This window comes from Diadema setosum, chromosome 7, assembly GCF_964275005.1.
Source record: "Diadema setosum chromosome 7, eeDiaSeto1, whole genome shotgun sequence".
In the NCBI taxonomy this organism is placed as follows: domain Eukaryota; kingdom Metazoa; phylum Echinodermata; class Echinoidea; order Diadematoida; family Diadematidae; genus Diadema; species Diadema setosum.
In genome coordinates this window covers 38912463-38932666 of record NC_092691.1, presented here as the reverse complement: position 1 = coordinate 38932666, position 20204 = coordinate 38912463, and the positions used below count along the sequence as shown (strand labels likewise).

Below are 20204 nucleotides of genomic sequence, written 5' to 3'. Positions count from 1 at the left end.
CAAGTCTCTTTAAATACTGTTGTTTGTTTTATTTTGTGTGTTGCTATGGACGGAGGGGAGATAAATATTCGAGGACTGAGACTTTGCTGCACTAAAGCTCGCCAACAAAAAAAAAAAAGAGAGAAAGGTAAGCTAATATAATTAATGGATGGCTTGCCTTGTTGGTGATAAAGGAAAGAAAAAACACATTTTTACATGAGAGAAACAGACAATTTATACCTCACATTCAGCATTGTTCAGACTGGTAATCTTTTTTTTATTTCTCCCAAGTGGATGCTTCCGTTTGTTTACTCGGTTTTTTTTTTTTTCTCCTATTAAGTACACAACTCATCTTATTAGCGTTAGATCTCCTCATATGTCTCTTTAGCTATCTCTCTGCTCAATTTACTGAACTACTAGGCTCAGGTTCCTTGATAGAGGACCATTTTCATACTGACAGAAAGGGCAACCGTATCTTACTGTTTTACCTATACCATCTACAGAGCGTGCTTAGGCGATCAGTCCTCTTTATGTTCAATTTCTTGTCCGCCCCATTTTTTTTCAATCATAGTTAGTGAATATAAATGAATTGTCATTAGAGGTCGATAGTAGCATAAAAAGTTCTCCACTGTACATTAAACCTTTCCGCTGATTCACTCAGTCTGTTGTTAAAGCCGTTTGTACAAATAACATGTAGTTTATATCGTCAGCAATGATTTCTTTGCCATGCTTCGTTTAATCAATAATCATCAAGTTGTCACATATCTCACCCCTTTTATCATGATCTGGTTCTTTGCAAAAATGTGCTGGACGTATGTTGTACTTTCATTTGTAGCATTAAATTGTAATATTTTGACACATCTCCATATTCAACTGAAAAGCGTTTGTCCCTATACTTGTTTTCATCTCTATTTTTAATGTGTTGTGGGGGTTCTCCCTTTGGTGCTATTTTCGGGTGTAGTCAGCTGACAAAAAAAAAAAAAAAAAAGAAGGGGGAGGGGGCTTCAGCTCAATTTTCTGGTGCCATGTGATTTTATGCATACTTTTAGTTATAAAAAAAAAGCAAACGAACAACTTTGGAAAAAAGCTTAAATGGGAGCGCCCCCTCCCCCGATCTGCTACTGTTGAAGAAAGATTGTCACATTTTGGTCTGTTCATGATGTATAAAATGTTAGGGTGAATCATTCTCTTCATATATTATCATACATGTCGTACGCTGAACACAGAAACCATCACAAGCAGGGTTTTAGCGATCAAAGCGATTTTATTGCAACGATGAGCTCTGCATTCACGGAATCTTTCAACTCTCCTAAGTGCTTACAAAGTATCTTTTGTTTCTTTTTTCTGCGTAAGTTGCTTCTTTATGCCAGACATCACAAGTTTTTGAAGTGATCTCTTTCACACGTTGGCATTGATATATATATATATATATATATATATATATTTTTTTTTTTTTTTGCTGAAATGAAAACTAAACGTTCCGTCGAAATAACTATAACTATATTTTTATATTGCATTCTAAATGGTAAGCATTATGCTGTAAAGATATTTGTGAAGGCAGGGTGGAATATAGAAAGCCATGTTACAGACAAGGAGCTCAAACCCGGAGAAGCATGGAATTGATTCCTGTTGGAATTACGATTTGTTTCTTGTATCTATTTAGGAAGAGATTTACGACTATTATAGGCTAAGCACGTAAACCTATAGTGCCCTTGTCATGTGGTATGACAGTGGCGTTTAGATACAGGGCCCACATGTTTTTCATTATTATTGGTCGAGGAGTACTTACAAGGAAACACTTCTCGAATCTTAAAATATCCATAATAGTTTTCAGACTTCCAGCGCAATATTGAGCGAACATGATAACTGAGGTGGATAATCTCATTGGCAGAAACAAAAACAAAGACATCAAGAAACGTAGGAAATTTCATGTTACAAAATCACCCTGACAGTGCGTGACAGGAACTGAGTTATCGAATAACTACAGTGTACGAAACAAGAACAATCGGGCAGGTTCTGTCTAGCTTTGATATCACGCTGAGAAATCATAGAGAAAAGCCTGTAATCAACAAATAACAAATCCGTTTCGTCTCTTCCTGAATTTCAGTACTACATTCAGAAGTAACATTGAGTAATGTCAAATGTTCATAAGTTCATAATCCTTCGATACAGAGATAATACATAATTACGCGTTGCCAGCTTGTTTATCCCAGTGACAACTTCATTTGTTGCAATAGCAAACACCAATCTGAGTAACAAGCAAGCGCACTACAAGTCTATTACATAATGTCCCACGAGGCAGTCTGCATACGTGATGATGATATACATGGTCAGTGGTAAATATGTCTTTTTTGTTCATTCTCTTGAGTATTCATATGAACTTAACTGCAAGAGTAGAACGCAGCCTTCCGCTCAACCAACTCAAATAAAATAATGCAAGTTTGGTCTTTCATGGACATTATTGGCAGGAAAGTCGACTAATGTCAGCGTGGATGACGAATATTGACGATATCGATGATTTGGCTGATTACGTAACGGTCAAAAAGGTATTCAAACGTTGTATCACTGCGACGATTTACTGGAACGAAAATATAACTTTAATGTCGAAAAGTAAAGTAAAAAAAAAAACACAACAATGATGTTGGATTGAGAAGACATATTCAAGTCATTGTATGATTGGAGTTGTTCGGATTCTTACATAATTCTTACATTTCCCGCTATTCACTCCGCTCTTTGCAGATATAGGGGTTTCCACATGTCCTCATTCTGAACCATTTTTTTGTTCTGCTTTTGTTCTACTTTTACTGCTTCCTGATTCCAGGCTCTCTTTATATATATGAGACTAGTAATTCTAATCAGCTGTTGATGTACAAGTATATGATATTTTGTTAAACTAAAATTTTGTTAAAACGTCATGATTATGCCTTTATTCGATCTTGAGTGCTAAATGTATCTTCACGAGTAAGTTAGCATTAAGACTCATATCATTACAAACAATGAATTATAATGAAACGAAACATAAATCAGGTACGTGTCGGCATTAGGCTGTATCTACACAGATTACAAGCATGTGTTCTGGAGTACATAAAAAGAACCCATATCCAGCAAATAGAAATAAAAATTGTTATCATGATGCCTACAACTACCTAATGACATTTATCTACGTTAACTTTGAAGAAAGATGTTAATGGTGTAATAAACTATGCGTTATCAAATCAGCACTTTGTTTGTTTAGAAGGACGCTCCGTGGGAAGCTTCAGTAACTATTGAATATCTTGCCATGAAGTACTCTTTGTTCTCATAAAACATGAGAAAAAGTTTGCATGTATTCACTCAGCAGATAGCTTAAGGAACATTGATCTATTCACGTATATTCTTCAACAGTGTTTTTATCATTTCAATAATTATTTCGTTGGCCAGGACATTCATATCTGCCCTCAATAATTTGAAGACCTGCGGTCTGACTTTTTTTTTTTTAATGTAGGTTCCGTCATAATGTATTTCCGGTAAATCTTTGAGACACTTTCGTGCCATGATAATGACCATTAACATTTGTGTTCAGTCCGTACTTTATTTTGAAATGTCAAATCCAAACAAGTGGTTGCGTACATTGTAATCGCATTTATTTCGACCAATGTCAAAGCATTTGTAATTCTTTTGAGAAACATCGATCGAAATAAATATTATTGGATGAAATTCAGGATCGAAAATAATTATGCTGTCAGGGATGCGAAGGCCAAACGAATGACATGTCATGTTGCTGTCGCTGTGTTGCTCAGCTGTTTTTGCTCGCTTAGGAGTGACCACAGGTGTCAGATTTTATTTTCCAATGAGATCAACGCCTTCCTCTTCGTCTGTTTTTCCTCCATCAAGGCTTAAGCCTCCTTTTCTTAAGAGCAGGACCAAGGCTGCGAGTAGGAGGATGACAACGGCACTCATGGCAAGTACGGCCAAGACCCACATAGGCGACGTCCAGGTCGTGGTATCATCTGTAGGATCAACGTAAAAATATTCAGACAAATTTGATAGCAAGAACCATAATTGAGTGCTTTTGATTGATTTGATTTGATTTCTGAATTTCTTTTTCATACATAAATGCAATACAAAGTCAACTGAACGAGCCTATTGAGCAAAGTATAATTTGAACCCGACAATCAAAACAGATAAATGATTAAATTTAGATTCAAATATCCAACATTTTTTTCCTAACAAAATGCAGAATGAAAACAAACAAGACATTATTTTATGCATATACCTATGAAAACATAGAATCCCATTTATCTGTCGTTCAAAGGCAAATTAAGCAACTCTGGATATAACAGAATAAACAGGAGACCATCATCATAAGCAAAGAGAGAGAGAGAATTCAGGGGGGGATGAGGAGAGAAGAAAGGGAAAAATGGCTTTGGTGAGCGACAAAAGAGCGACAAATATTGATGTTAAGGGATCATAAGCTATTATTTCAATCCACCTCCAAACAAATAAAAGGAAATAATATTAGGCTATTCCGGTCAATTTCATACTTCTGTCATTCAAGTTCCTATTCCGAGCACGCTTTCCACGCTCGCAGCACTGAATCAGCAATCAAATTCAAAATCCGATCATTCGAATTCACTATCCGAGCATTCAAAGTCGCTGTCGGAGCATTCAAATTCACTATCGGAACATTCAAATTCACTATTGGAACATTCAATTTACCATTGGAGCATTCAAATTTAAGAGAGGAGCTCGCATTTCATCAATGAGCATTCAAATTCATGTCAAGTTGGCGACGGAATCTCGTCGGTCATCCAAATTCGTGAATAGGCAACCATTTTCCAAATAACTGCATTCAATTTAAAAGAAGTCCTGAATTTAGTTAGTTTGGGGCCGTGTATCCATGTGTTTCTCAAATTGGGATTTATGATGATTATCTATTTTGCAGTAGAGGTCCACCTATTCATTGACAATTTTGTACTCGCTCTTGGCAAATAGGAATATACAGGCACATGTCCCTCGCATTGGAAATAAAGTGGAGGTCCCATGTGTGAGAGAGTCACAACTCATGCACGTAAAAGATCCCACTTCATTTATTCATCGCAAGGAGCAGATCATCCAACTGGACCCCAAATGGAAGACCAGCTTTTGCCTCTGAATATGGGTTATCCAGCCATCATCTTCTTAGATGGAAAATGAAACAAACAAACAAACAAACATTAGGCACTGTATAGGTCTACAGACGAGCATAATACGGAGGGTTGGTTGACACTTTCGAGGAAAAAAAAAAAATTTCGACTATATTGAAACTGATACATGAACATTTTATACGTGTTATTTGTTGTGTATTGCTGTCTTATTGATGTACTTTTGCGGGACTATGTGAGATCATTGTGCATCAGTTTGTCTTTAAATTGATGAATTGTCATTATATGTGGTTGGTGTTGGGGCGTCGTCAGCATGCAATATCATCAAGAAATATGATTACTAGTCGTTGTGTTGTTTGGATGCACTGCTGATTGGACATTACAATTTGAAATTTGTTGAGATGAAAAACAAAGAATACATGAACAAAAAACAATGTAGAACCTGTAAACAATCATAATTACACTATACGCAAGCCTTATTGGTTGTGTTGGCCCTTCTTCCTTTATTAAAAGTCTACTCCATTTTCCTCGTTAAATTGATTACACGAAGTAGGAACCTGATCGCCTAAAAATGAATTTGAACGCTCCAAACAAGCTCATTGGGACTATCACGTGACTATCGCATGAATCTGAATGCACGAGTAGGAAAGCCGGCGCTCGCATTGTGAAATTGAATGCCAAATCATGAATTTGATTTCACGAAAATGAAATAGAACGCCCATAAATGAAATTGATCGCTCGGATTCTGAATTTGAATGCCGAATATTTTCGCGTGGGTGCGCTGCGTGAACTTGAATGCACATTAATGAATTTGAGTGACAAAAGTATGAAAATGACCGGGAAAACCTATTGTGACCGTGCACCTCAAAACGAACATAAAGTCGCACACACTGATTTTGCGTGAGGACTGAAAATAGTCCTAAGTGAAATGGGTCAACCTAGCCGAACTTGAGTTTTTTTCATATTTTCTGAAAGAGCGGGTCTTCTTTTACATTATGTTAAAATTTGGTATCATAAAACTGGCAGGAATGTGTGTTTTTAGCAGCTTATCTCGAACGTTTTTGGTAGAATAGTGTGATTAGGTGTGTCTTTAGAATCCCTTTTTCATTTCTGAAAAACCTTGTCCACACTCTTCACTTTCAACTCTAATAAGTTTTGAAAGGATAGTGCTACTGCTTTGAAAGTTGGCATTAATTATGGAAAGCATGTGTTAAAGAGGTATGCTTAATTTCAGTTTAATCTGATAGTCCCTTTATTGTTGGTGGTTTACTTCCTTACTACCCGGCACGGTTTGGTAAAGATTAAGCGCTTTAATAGACACTGTACTTCAGAGCCTCTTTTTCTCAATTCACACTTTTCCTGAGTTTGTGCTTTCTTTCCAATATTTAGATAGGTTAGGAGACTCCAATTGATTTAAGTTATACATCATTTTAAAGCTTAAAGTCTGTTCTTTCAGAATATGGTCTTAACTAAAAAGTCCTGTCTGGCGACTTTTTGTTTGTTTTGAGGTGCAGGGTCACATTATTTATTATTATGCTAGACACAATCGAATAACAGCTGTAAGTAATTGTGCACACTTTACCTATGATTAACTGAATCATCTGCCAAACGGCATAGGTATGCAGAGTAATCATTAATAACTAGCAAGTCAAGGTGCTGTTAAGTATCTTCTCTTTTTTATGGCAAAACTTCAAGATATGTACATGTACATGTATATCGGGGAAACATACCATGATAGTCAGAATCGACCTGGTTGCTTTGGGTATCCCGTACAATGCGAATGGGGCCGCGAATCACCCGCTGCACGGGCAGAGCTGGCTGAGCGTAATCCGCTGCACGCCGACGCCTATCACTGCCTGGCATAATGGTTGTCATGAGTGGCTTACTGGCGTAAGATGGATCTGAACACGCTTCCTGGCACGTTGAATCATCATCGCCTGCATTACAGACGTACAGATCACAGTGGATGTATATCTGCGAATGGATGATCATGAAAAAGAGAAATTTATTGCATTTTTTCCTGTCAAAACGGTATCAATTTACAGCAATTGAATCAACTAAAGGTCATCGTCGTGTTTTAGCTTTTGATCAAAAAGCACATAATAACCATGATTTAAAAGAAACACCAAGACGTTTAAGATGTACAAAGATGCAGCAATCGTCAATGTATTTTGGAGTTTTCCTTAATCCAAAGGACATGAAAACTTATAGAATACTGACTCTTGCAAAAGCAACCCGGCGTTTCATTCATGAACTGTAACTACAGTTTATAGTCAGGGACGTTTGTTTGAACTACGTTCTTAAGCGCAGTGATAGTCATAACTTTTTTAGTTCAATAAAGTATTCATCAAATGTTACTCGAACAAATTTCTGAGTTTTGTAAAATTAACCCCTCGCCTCAAGCATAACAAGGATTATCATCCTTCCATACATGTAAAAAGGTTGTATTCTGAAATTTCTTGAAACTGGAGAAAGTAACAGAGAACCATGCGAGCTTTGTGAAAAATCATGCTCTATAATGTCCAGTACCACGTGTATTGTACCTAAGATGGTACATAACCCCGTTCTTGAAAGTTAAGGGCCACACTAACCCTTCAGGTCCTATACGGTTTTTGATGTACTAGCTCACAGGGGCTAATTCATACCAAAACACCACAAGCATGAATTATATAATTAAGTAGAGAGACTAGACAATGACTTACCGCTTGATCAGCTTCGCCTCCCACGAAGCGAAAAGCTTGGGTCTCGACGTTGATAACTTTGATAGGATCAACATTTGGGCAAACCACAGATGTTACTTCTTCTTCTTCGCTTGCTACTAGCCTGATAGGTGCAAAGATGGAATAAACTTTTTGCATGAAGGGATGGTATAAGACTTTTTGGTTGAGACCTGGCTTCAGGGTTCTAACTTTCTTTCTGTTTTTTTTTTTTGTGAGAGAATAATGAACCTTGTATGAAATATGAAAGAACATGAAATACAAAACGGCTGAATGGCCCATATTCAGTTGCACTAGCTGGTCTTCCGTAGGGTCCTGATGGGTGTGAGGCGGGACCACTGTATCGACTTATTATGCATGAAGGAAGTGGAATCTTTTACATGCATGCCAGAGTAGCAGAATGTTTCCCTCGTTATAGAGGAGACAGAATGATTACACACAACATTTCTCAGGAACTTGGGAAATGAACCCGGGCCCTTAAAGGACAAGTTCACTTTCATAGACATGTGAGTTGAGTGAATGCAGCAATATTAGTAGAACACATCAATGAGAGTTTGAGGAAAATCGGACAATCCATTCAAAAGTTATGAATTTTTGAAGTTTCTGCTCAGTCACGGCTGGATGAGAAGACTACTATAACTTGTGATGTCATATGAGTACAACTATATAAAAAAAGTATAACGAAAATTCAAGATATTCTCACTTTTCTCACATAATAAAAGAACACTCGACTTCTCTAGTTCAGAAATCGGGGGGAATAATATTACCCCTAACATAAGTCAGTAACAAGTCGAAGAAATGTGCACTCTATTCAAAAAGTCAAGTTTTGTGAAATTCTCTTTTTATTTTCTTTCACTTTCACTGATGTGTTCTACTAATATTGTTGCCTTCACCCAATCCACATGTATATGAAGGTGAACTTGTCCTTTAAGATCTGGAGGCAGACGCGCTACGAACTGAGCCAAATCGCCGCCCTATGCAACAATTTGTTTTCTATGACAAAGGTTTTCGTATAACTTTGCTCTATGATTGTGGTGTTTCAATAGATTATTTCAGGGGGTCTTTTCCCTGCATTAATTATACGTTAATGGAGCAAATTGTAACTTTGTGACAAAGAGGGCATTTGGGGGGGGGGGTGTATAAGGCCAAAGAAATAACTATGATTACTGGCCATGTTAAAGGGATAGTACAGTATTGGTGGAGATGAGAATTGTGCTTTTAAGTTTTTGCAAGATACCAAGACTTATGGAATAGTACAGAGCATACCATTTTAAGAGGAATTCAAGGTTTTTTTTTATGAAAATCGGGATTACAATGACTGAAACATCCAAAAACAAAGTAAAACAAAGCGATGGGTCCCACACGTTATTAGAATCGCTCTGTTTTGGATATCTCAGCCATTTCAAAACCAATTTTCATCAAATAAACGTTGAATTCCTCTTGGAATCACATGCTCTTTCATATTTCATAAGAGGTTTCTCATTATCTCACTGAAAAATGTTAGAAACCTGAAATTAGGTCTCAACCAAAACTATACGATCCCTTTAATTACATTATAATTTAAGACGACTATTACTTATTCCTTCAAATTATGTTCCGACTCTATATGTGACCATGCACCTCAAAACAAACAAAAAGTCGCCAGACATGAATTTTTAGTTGAGACCATATTCTGGAAGAGCAGACTTTAAGCTTTAAAATGATGTATAACTCAAATCAAATGCACTTTCCTAACCTATCTAAATATTGGAAAGAAAGCACAAACTCAGGAAAAGTGTGAACTGAGAAAAGAGGCTCTGAAGTACAGTATCTATTCAAGCGTTTTTAATCTTTACCAAACCGTGCTGGCTGTGCGATGAATGGGACAAAAACAGGAAGTAAACCACCAGAGTAACAACAATGAAGGGATTATCAGATTAAACTGAAATTAAGCATGCCTCATTAACACATTCTGTCCATAATTAATGCCAACTTTCAAAGCAGTAGACCTATCCTTTCAAAAGTTATTAGAGTTGAAAGTGAAGAGTGTGGACAAGGTTTTTCAGAAATGAAAAAGGGATTCTAAAGACACACCTAATCACACTATTCTACCAAAAATGTTCGAGATAAACTGCTAAAAAATACACTTTCCTGCACGTTTTATGATACCAAATTTTAGCATAATGTAAAAGAATACCCGCTCTTTCAGAAAATATGAAAAAGTCAAGTTCGGCTAGGTTGACCCATTTCACTTATTTTCAGTCCTCACGCAAAATCAGTGTGTGCGACTTTATGTTCGTTTTGAGGTGCACGGTCACATATGATTCAAACCCTTCCCCGAACATTTACCAAACTCAAACTGACCAACCCTCTCTCATTTTGGAGTGACCTCAGGGATCACTCGAAGATTTTGGAGTGATCCCTGACGTCACTCCAAAATGAGTGAAAATGAACATTTTCACTCAAAATTCACTCCAATTTCACTCGAAATTCACTCTTTTTTTTATTCACTCTTTTAAGAGTGAATATTTTCACTCGATTTTTTTTAGAGAGAATATCATTGTTTTTATATTTATTTATTTCTTTTTTTCCACAATACATTTTTGACCCGCCGCAGCAAAAGGTTCCTAAAGTCGCTGACGTCTTAGCCAAGAAAATCGAAATTGAAGACAGATCATCAAAATTGGTCAAAAAGAATGGATTTCTGTTTTTGGCATAATTTTGTAATTTATTGTATCGGCTATCTTCTGCCAAAATTTCGAAGCTGAATGGCATGCTGGTTGCTGATTAGACATGTGTAGACCGCTGGCGTTAAGCTTTTATATGAACATCGTGTGGTTGCTGTTGAGCATTCCTTCTATTGTCAAGAGGTGGAAACTGTCTTGCCCCTCTTGATTATGAGAGCGTCGGAAGGATAACTTTGAAGGGCTGTTTTCTCGAAACATTGATTTTCTAAACCACTCGACACGCGCTAATATCTATATCTCGTGTTATAATATGAAATTAAAGGGGAAGAGCAAGGAAATAATGTCATTCATTTTCAGAATATCATCCTCCCCCTGACTTTCGGATCCTTCTGTTTTAGCAGGACACATTTTGTTACATATGATTTTTCGGAATAGTGAAAAACAAAACCCATACAGATGCACCTTATTAATCATCGCACGTAAATGCGAATTCAAGTTGAGTGACAAAGCAAGTTGTACTCCCAAAGTAAAGCTCATCATATCTCTCGGCTTACCAGTTTTCAATAAATTCATATGATTCTGCCGCGTCGAGGTCGCTACCGAGTGTTGCCCAACAAGACTTAATTGACAGGTCCAAGTGACTGTACTCTGATGACGCCTGGAAGTAGAGCTCGTCATTCAGGTGGACAACCATTGGAAACCCTGCGACTTCATTACTGTATTCAGCATCATCGTAAAACTTCAGGTCTAGTCTGTATTCTCCTTCTTCTCGCAGATCGGTGTCGATAGTGTAATCCTCCAGTTTGTACCATGCTCCCTCCACTCGGGACGTGCGATCGTAAGAGCATTCAAAAGGTATATCTACCTTGTACTGGCGACTTACTGGTCTTTGGGGATCGACTTTGTTCGTTATTCTGTTGGTGTAGACATGCTTACTCTCAGTCTCCTGCAAAGTTAGATAGTGAAAACCACATGATCAGTATGACTATATAGTTTTTTTTTTCTTGACTTTCACATTCATAGAGTCGCAAAAATGAGCACTTAGGGCCTTGTGAGGTTTGGTTCTCATTGTATCAGGTACTTGGAGTGGAGAAATACAGTGAGAAATCCGTTCAGTTTTCACGCACAAGACTTGACAGTGAGAACACAGTAAATACATCACAGGGCTATCTTGCTATAGATTGAAATAATCACATTTAGAGCAGCCATGATGAAAATAATAAAAGAGTAGTGCGTATACATTGGTAGGGAGTGATGGGCAGTTTTTTTCCACTCCACGTACGTCATAAAAGGAGGATCAAACCTAACAAGGTAAGTTTTTTTTTTTCTGTTCAATTACTTGACAGACAATGTGCATGACATTCATTGTAAAATTAATACAAAAAGTTTATATAAATGATACCATTTTATAGACATATTATTGTTCAATAAAAGTCTGCATCAAAATATATTGCTACCTTAAACAAGTGGGGCTGTTTCAAGTCGATAAAACATGCAAAAGCACGCATCAAACTGCACCATTTACAACATCGAAATGCAAGAAGTGAAAACCACAACACAACTAATGAAAATTTATACTTTCAGAAAAGAAGTGTACATCACACTCACGCAAAATCCATGAAAAATAAAAATAAAAGTGACACTTTCTAGCGCAACCCCTGACCGTCGGAGTTTTTCGTTGCAGGATTACAGATGCATGTATCAGATCTGAATGATGCACGCTCACAAGCTGTGCGCTAGTCTGGCCTCAAGGCCCTCCGCTCGTATTATTTTGAATTGAATAACTGGAACATCACTTGTCTTACACTCGAGACACAGTGAACAGTTCCAGCACATTTGTTTTCATATTTTACTTGACATCGAGATACATAAAAACAAGAATGCAAACCAAGCAAGATACAAAATATAATATAAATCGGGTCATGAACAGAAAGTGTGTAAACATACATAACGTACATAAGACAATTCTCTATAACTTCTGAAATATGATGGAACCGCAAGAGCAAAGTTTGTAAACGCAGGTTCCAGGAAAAAATACCAATGTAAATTTGCAATGCAATCAATGGAGATAGGACATAAATTATTAATGACGAAACTATATGAAAGCTAAAACATCAAGAAACAAAGGAAAAAAGAAATAGAAGAGAAGAAAAAGAAAAAGGAAAAAATAAAAACCCAAAGAATAAGAACTGATTAAAAAAATAGCATATAGATACACAAGTATACGAGCACACCTAAGGGCTTCAAAATGCAAATACAGGTACGGAGGTAGTGATTATATAATGGGAGCATAAACCGGAGGTAAATCAATCATACACTGCAGGTCGATCCGCCATACATTGAATGAGGATACTGCAGATAACGTATTTAAAACAGAACAATCAGGCTGATTATATGTGACCGTGCATCACAAAACGAACAAAAAGTCGCACCCGTTGATTTTACATGAGCACTCAAAAAAGGTGAAATGGGTCAACCAAGTCAATCTTGAGTTTTTCGTATTTTCTGAAAGAGCTAAGTTTCTTCTACATCATGCTTACGTTTGGGATCATAACACCAATGGGAAAGTGTGTTTTCCGCAATTTTTCTACAACCACTTTTGGGAGAGAGTAGAATGATCAGGTATGTATTAGAGGCCCCTTTTGATTTCTTGAAATCCTTTGTACACTCTTCACTTCCAAGTCTAATAACTTTTGAGAGGATAATGCTACTGCTTTGAAAGTTGCTATTAATCATGAACCGAATGTTCCAATAAAACATGCTCAATTTCAACTTAATTTGGTAATCCCTTCATTGTTCTTGCTCCGGTGTGACATCCTGTGTTTTGTCCCTTTCATCGCACAGTTAGCACGGCTTGGTGAAAGATTAAGTACTTGAATAGACCCTGTACTTCAGAGCCTCTTTTTTCAGTTCACACTTTTCCAGAGAGTGTGGTTTCTTTCCAGTATTTAGGTAGGTTAGGAGGGTCCATGCGAATTGAGTTATACATCATTTTAAAGCTTAAGGTCTGCTCTTTCAGAATCTGCCTTTAAACTAAAAATCCATGTCTGGCTACTTTTTGCTTGTTTTGTGGTGCAGGGTCACATATTCATTTAATAACATTGATTTTATTCTTTTTTGTTTAAATGTAAACATATTGGAACAAGTTATTGATTAAGTCGGTGGGAAGATCATTCCAGAACCTAGGTCCGGTAAAAGCAATTTTTTTTTTTTTTTTTTTGAGCAAGGAGTGTGCGAGTACGTGGAAGGTGAAATGAATCTCTTTGTCTTGTTGGGTAAGCATGGACGGTATAATTTTTCTGAAACATATGAGTAAATACGTTGATATTTAACTGAAACATAAATGTGCCTAAGTTGTATAAAAACAAATCAGCAACCTTAAGGAGTCTGTTTTCAATGAAGAAATAATTCGTGTGACGGCTAAATTAACTGAACAAATAGCCCATTTTTGTGGTTTGAAAATTCTATAAATGTGTAATTTGGCACAATTTCCCCAGGCAAGTATACAGTAACTGAGATAGGGTAAAATAAGTGTTGAATATAAATTTTTCAAAATATACTTAGAAAAATATGTTTTAACCTAGTTAAAATCCCAGTATTTCTCGAAAGCATCTTAGATAAATAATCTATATTATATTTCAATGTTAATTCATGGTCGCTATAAAGACCTAAAAATTTAGATGATTCAACTTGAATCAAACAATCATTATTCATTTTTACATCGCCAGGCAAAGTGGTAACAGTGTTACTTAATAACAAACGGTCTTGTTTACATCAAAAGACAATATTTTGTTTTCTTGAATCCACATTTGAACCAATTTTAATTCTCTGTCCACTACATCTAGAAGGGTTGTTGGGTTTCGATGTGAAAAGAAGATATTAGAATCCTCTGCAAAAGGAAGGAAAGATAGAACCTTAGATGAATTTATGAAGTTAATAGTAATAGTAATAATAATAATAATAATAATTATATATATATATATATATATATATATATATATATATGTGACCCTGCACCTCAAAACAAACAAAAAGTCGCCAGACATGAATTTTTAGTTAAGACCCTATTCTGAAAGAGCAGACTTTAAGCTTTAAAATGATGTATAACTCAAATCAAATGGACTCTCCTAACCTATCTGAATATTGAAAAAAAAACACAAACTCAGGAAAAGTGTGAACTGAGAAAAGAGGCTCTGAAGTACAGTGTCTATTCAAGCGCTTAATCTTTACCAAACCGTGCTGGCTGTGCGATGAATGGGACAAAAACCAGGAAGTAAACCACCAGAGTAACAACAATGAAGGGATTATCAGATTAAACTGATATTAAGCATGCCTCATCAGCACATTCTGAACATAATTAAAGCTAACTTTCAAAGCAGTGGCACTATCCTTTCAAAAGTTATTAGAGTTGAAAGTGAAGAGTGTGGACAAGGTTTTTCAGAAATGAAAAAGGGATTCTAAAGACACACCTAATCACACTATTCTGCCAAAAATGTTCGAGATAAACTGCTAAAAAACACACTTTCCTGCCCGTTTTATGATAATAAATTTTAGCATAATGTATAAGAAGACCCGCTCTTTCAGAAAATATGAAAAAGTCAAGTTCGGCTAGGTTGACCCATTTCACTTATTTTCAGTCCTCACGCAAAATCAGTGTGTGCGACTTTATGTTCGTTTTGAGGTGCACGGTCACATATATATATATATATATATATATATATATATACATATATACATATATACATATATGTATATATGTATATATGTATATATATATACATATATACATATATGTATATATGTATATATGTATATAAAATAAACAAAAGTGGGCCTAAAAGGGATCCTTGAGGGACCCCGCAAGATAGTGTTTTTTAAACTGGAACTAAAGCCGTTGATATTGACAAACTGTTTCCTGTTAGTTAGGTGGCTCCTGAACCAGTCCAAGGCCTTTCCACGTATCCCATAGTGCGAGAGTTTATATAACATACCGTGATCGATAGTGGCAAAGGCCTTGGACAGGTCCAGGAATATACCAACTGTATGTGATGAGTCGTCAATAGCGTGGGCTTCTTTATCGATGAAAGCACGCAAATCGTGAGCAGTAGAGTGTTTTTTTTTTTCTACATCCAAATTGAGACTCACAAAAAATATTGCATTCGTTCAAAAACTTAATTACACGAGAACATATCAAATGTTCGAGAATCTTACACTGTAAAAACATCGGTGTTAGATTTAACACCACGGGTGTTAAATCTAACACCGATCACACTTCAATAAAGGACCACACCAACAGGTGTTAAAAATGCACTGTGATGGTGTTGAAAAGTGTTCACCTGACACTTCGTGGTGTTAATTTGCACTGTACCTGGTGTTATTTTGACAATGTACTGGTGTTAATTAAAAAAGGACACCACATGGTGTTGATTTGATATTTGTTGGTGTTAATATCAATGGTTTAACACCCGTCCAGCTTCAATAAGAGACCACACCAGCTGGTGTTACTTTGGTGTACATTTATTTTCACATTTTTTCAAAAATCTAGTACAGTGTATTTCAATGTAAAATTCTTGATCGTCTTGTTTAGATTAAAAATCAACAAGAAGTGCAGTTACCAAGAAACTCTTCAAAAACAGTTTAAAATTTGGAAATGACACCCGGAGGTGTTAATTTAACACCATAAATGAGCACCGAGAATTTAACACCAGCTTGGTGTTCACTATTTAACACCGGAGTTTTTGCAGTGTAGAAATCGCCGTCAAAAGAGAAATTGGACGATAATTACTTTCGTCTTTTTTGTTACCTTTTTAAAAACCGGAACAAATTAAGCAATTTTCATTTGACTAGGCACTACGCCAGTAACAATGGGCAAATCTAATATGTATGTTAAAGGAGACAATATTGCGGATATATTTTTCAGTAAAAAAAATCATATACCAATCAGTAATACCATAATGTCCAGCACTCTTCTTTTTTTTTTTTTTTTTTTTTTTTTGCTTTTAACTTGTAAACTACATTCCTCACCTCATATTCTTGGATGGGAGTAAAAAACACAGATTGAGGATTTAGATCAGCTGAAAAATAATGAAATTCTTGATCTGTTACTGGAATATTATCAGCAAGACTGTGGCGTATTAAATCAACAACCCCCCCCCCCAAAAAAAAAAAAAAATATTAAACGTATTAGCAACCTATCCCATTTTGGTCTATCCCATTTTGCCATGGGGTAGGCCCAATTGGTTTGCCTTCGTCTCCACGGATGGCGAATCTTTTAAAAAGAGTCCAGTTGACAAAGTAGTAAACGGCGAGTTGTAATTTTCTTACAATGTTCTGTAGATTTTTATATTTTGTGCTATTTCCCCTAGTTTTGAGGTGCTGAACACGAATCGACTTGTTGCCATTTTTCTAACGGACGTCTTTAGCCGTTGCGTTTCCATGACAACGCATTATTTTTCCTTTAAAAAGAACATGTATTTTTCTTTAAACATCATAAAAACATGTTGTATACACCAAAATAATTATGTCATTATAGACCCTAGTCAATCCAATTGAAAAAAAAAAATTTTATAATGTCTTAGTTACCTCATAGGAAAGACGGTTACCATGGCAACAATTATTCTTAAAGAAAAAAAAATCGTGAAAAAGCAAGAAAACGTTAGAGATTGAATGGAATATCTATCATGAATTATTATCTTGGTTATCAGCTTATTTTTCCACTATGTTCATTTCATATCATTTTCGTTGTTATAGCAACATCATTACAAAAGCTACCTTTCAAAGTAAAATAAGCATTGTTATTGATCGAAAGAAAAGCAAGAATAAAATACGTCGGTAGATAATCCATTTCTGTATAGTGATATTTTTGTGTGCTATTTCTTTTACTTTAGGGGGAGCCGTACACGAATCCACCTGTTGCCATATTTTTATTAATGACATCTTATTTTCTTTAAAAGAACATGTATTCTTCAATAAACATCATAAAAACACGCTATAAGCACAAAATAAGTCAATAATCAGTAATTATAAACATATCCCTTCCATCAAACTATTACAAAATCACAATTTCCGACTGGTTATACGGCAACCTCACAGCAATGACGGTTGCCCTTGTAACAGCTATTTCTTAAAAGAAAATGATTTTTTTTCATCAAAAAGCATTAAACATGAAAAGTTTGAGCAGCATACTACTCATGACAAATTACTTTGATGATTTTAACCGTTTTTTAAATTTGTTTATGCCACATTAATATCGTTGCTATGGTAACAACATTATTTTTTCCCAGGAAGGAGAAGTATGTCATTAAAAGGGAAACAGATAATAATCTATGATAAATCTTTCAAGATTTTTTTCGGCTCTTTTTTATATTTTGAGAATGCTGAAAAGGAATCCACCTGTGGCCACTCTTCTAAATGTGACCGTGCATCAGAAAACGAACAAAGAGTCGCACAGACTGGTTTTGTGTAAGGACTGAAAATAGGTGAAATGGGTCAACCTAGCCGATCTTGACTTTTTCATGTTTTCTGAAAGGTAATACCAAGTCGTCTTCTACTTTTTAGCAGTTTATCTTGAACATTGTTGTTTTTTTAGTAGAATAGCGTGATGAGGTGTGTCTCCGTTTCATTTTGTACACACTTTTCACTTTCAACTTTTTATATATTTTAAAAACATGGTGCTACTGCTTTGAAATTTGGCATTAATTATAGACAGAATGTGTTGATAAGGCATGCTCAATTTCAGTTTAATTTGATAATCTTTTTTGTTGATACTCCGGTGGTCTACATCCTGTTTTTTTTTTTTGTTCCATTCATTGCACAGCCAGCACGGCTTGGTAAAGATTAAACGCTTGAATGGATACTGTACTTCAGAGCCTCTTTTATCAGTTTACACCTTTCCCAAAAAAAAAAAAAAAAAACACAATATTTTGTATTAGTAATAACAAGTTTAGATCTAATTAAGATTTTAAAAGAGAAACTCAGATTGTTTTAGTTGTTAGACCTAAAATTGAAATGTGTGCCATAATTGTTTGTTTTGTTGTTGTTGTTTTCAACACCTTGTCTAGTAGACTTGCAGTCCCCGACTAGGGCTTATAGGCCGTAGGTACCTTAGCACTGGCCTTGACCATGTTGATGAACAGATAATGAACTCCATGCCACAAAACAGATCTTTGTATTGAAAATGGAAACATCTCAGTTCCACTTCCAGGCTTTCCGATTCCGTCGATCAGTGTTGTGCTACCATGACCATGTATATGCGGCTCGGACCGCTGAACTTTGCGTAGTACGTACAGATTGTAAAGCGCACAGTCGGCACGCAAGCCGGGCGAGGACGCCCAGCGCGGCCACGGTGGGGAGCTGTCGGCAGTGGCGTATCTAGGGGGGGGGGGGCAAGGGGGGCACGTGCCCCGGGCGCCACTCCTTGGGGGCGCAAAAAAAAGAAGAAGAAAAAAAAAAGAAAAGGAGAAGAAGAAAAAAAGAAAAGGAGAAGAAGGAAAAAAAGAACCAAAAACTCGCCCGGAAGGCGGGAGGGAGGATGGGGGGGGGGGGGGCAGAAAACCAAATAAAACAAGATAAAAACAAAGCATGATGATGACGCGGACAAAATGACAATGTTTATTGTGTTCACACAAAAATTCCATGTTCTGTGAGCTGAAATACAAAAATTTTCGGCTCGCTCGCTGCGCTCGCTCGCCAAAATTTACATAGAAAAGAAGGTAAGAACAAAACGTGATGATGACAAAATGACAGTGTCTATTGTGTTCACACATGTCATTTTATATTTAGCAGGCAAAATGTTTCACGGAGCAGCGGCTGCAATTTCTTTCGTTCTGAAGCGATCGCCAAATGGATCAAAAGAAGGCGCCAACGGTTTCGAACATACGGGGGGGGGGGGGCGCAAAAAAAAAACCGAATCAAACAAGATAACAACAAAACGTAATGATGACGCGGAAATATACAAATTTCGGCTCACTCGCTCGTACTAATTCAGAGTATTTTTTCAAGTCCTCAGTTTATTGGTATAAATCGTTATCTATAAGGCCGTCACTATATCTTGATTAGAATTGTAAGATTTAATAAGCAGAAAATGACAAGAGTTTCATGATTTGTAAGCTGAAATACAAAAATTTTCGGCTCGCTCGCTGCGCTCGCTCCCCAAAATTTGTATAAAAAAAAAGAGAAGATAAGAACAACACGTGACGATTACGCGGACAAAATGATGATGTCTATTGTGTTCACTCATGTCATTTTATATATAGCAGGAAAAATGTTACACGGAGCAGCGACTGCAATTTCATTCGTTCTGAAGCGATCGCCGATTGGATCAAAAGAGGACGCCAACGGTTTCGAACATACGGGGGAGGGGGGCGCCAAAAAAAAATCAAAAAAGATAAGGAAAAAAAAACCCGTAATGATGGCGCAGAAATATACAAATTTCGGCTCACTCGCTCGTACTAATTTAGAGTATTTTTTCAAGTCCTCAGTTTTCTGGTATAAATCGTTATCTATAGGGTCGTCACTATAACTGTGAGATTTAATAAGCAAAAAATGAAAAATTTTCGGCTCGCTCGCTGCGCTCGCTCGCCAAAATTTATATAAAAGAAGGTAAGAACAATACGTGATGATGACGAGGACATATACAAATTTCAGCTCACTCGCTCGTACTAATTTAGAGTACTTCTTAAAGTCCTCAGTTTTTTTGGTATAAATCGTTATGTATAAGG

The 20204-nt window shown here is 36.4% G+C and overlaps 1 protein-coding gene across 1 annotated transcript; it reads right to left on the bottom strand.

Annotated features, from left to right (window-relative positions):
• Positions 1 to 3798: 3798 nt before the first annotated feature.
• Positions 3799 to 18608, bottom strand: LOC140231227 (ZP domain-containing protein-like). Its single transcript, XM_072311373.1, has 5 exons — positions 18588 to 18608; positions 11040 to 11431; positions 7805 to 7925; positions 6833 to 7076; positions 3799 to 3968 (listed from the first exon to the last, which is right to left on the bottom strand). The coding sequence occupies exons 1-5, from the start codon at positions 18606 to 18608 to the stop codon at positions 3799 to 3801; spliced, it is 948 nt and encodes a 315-aa protein (XP_072167474.1).
• Between the last annotated feature and the right edge of the window lie 1596 nt (positions 18609 to 20204).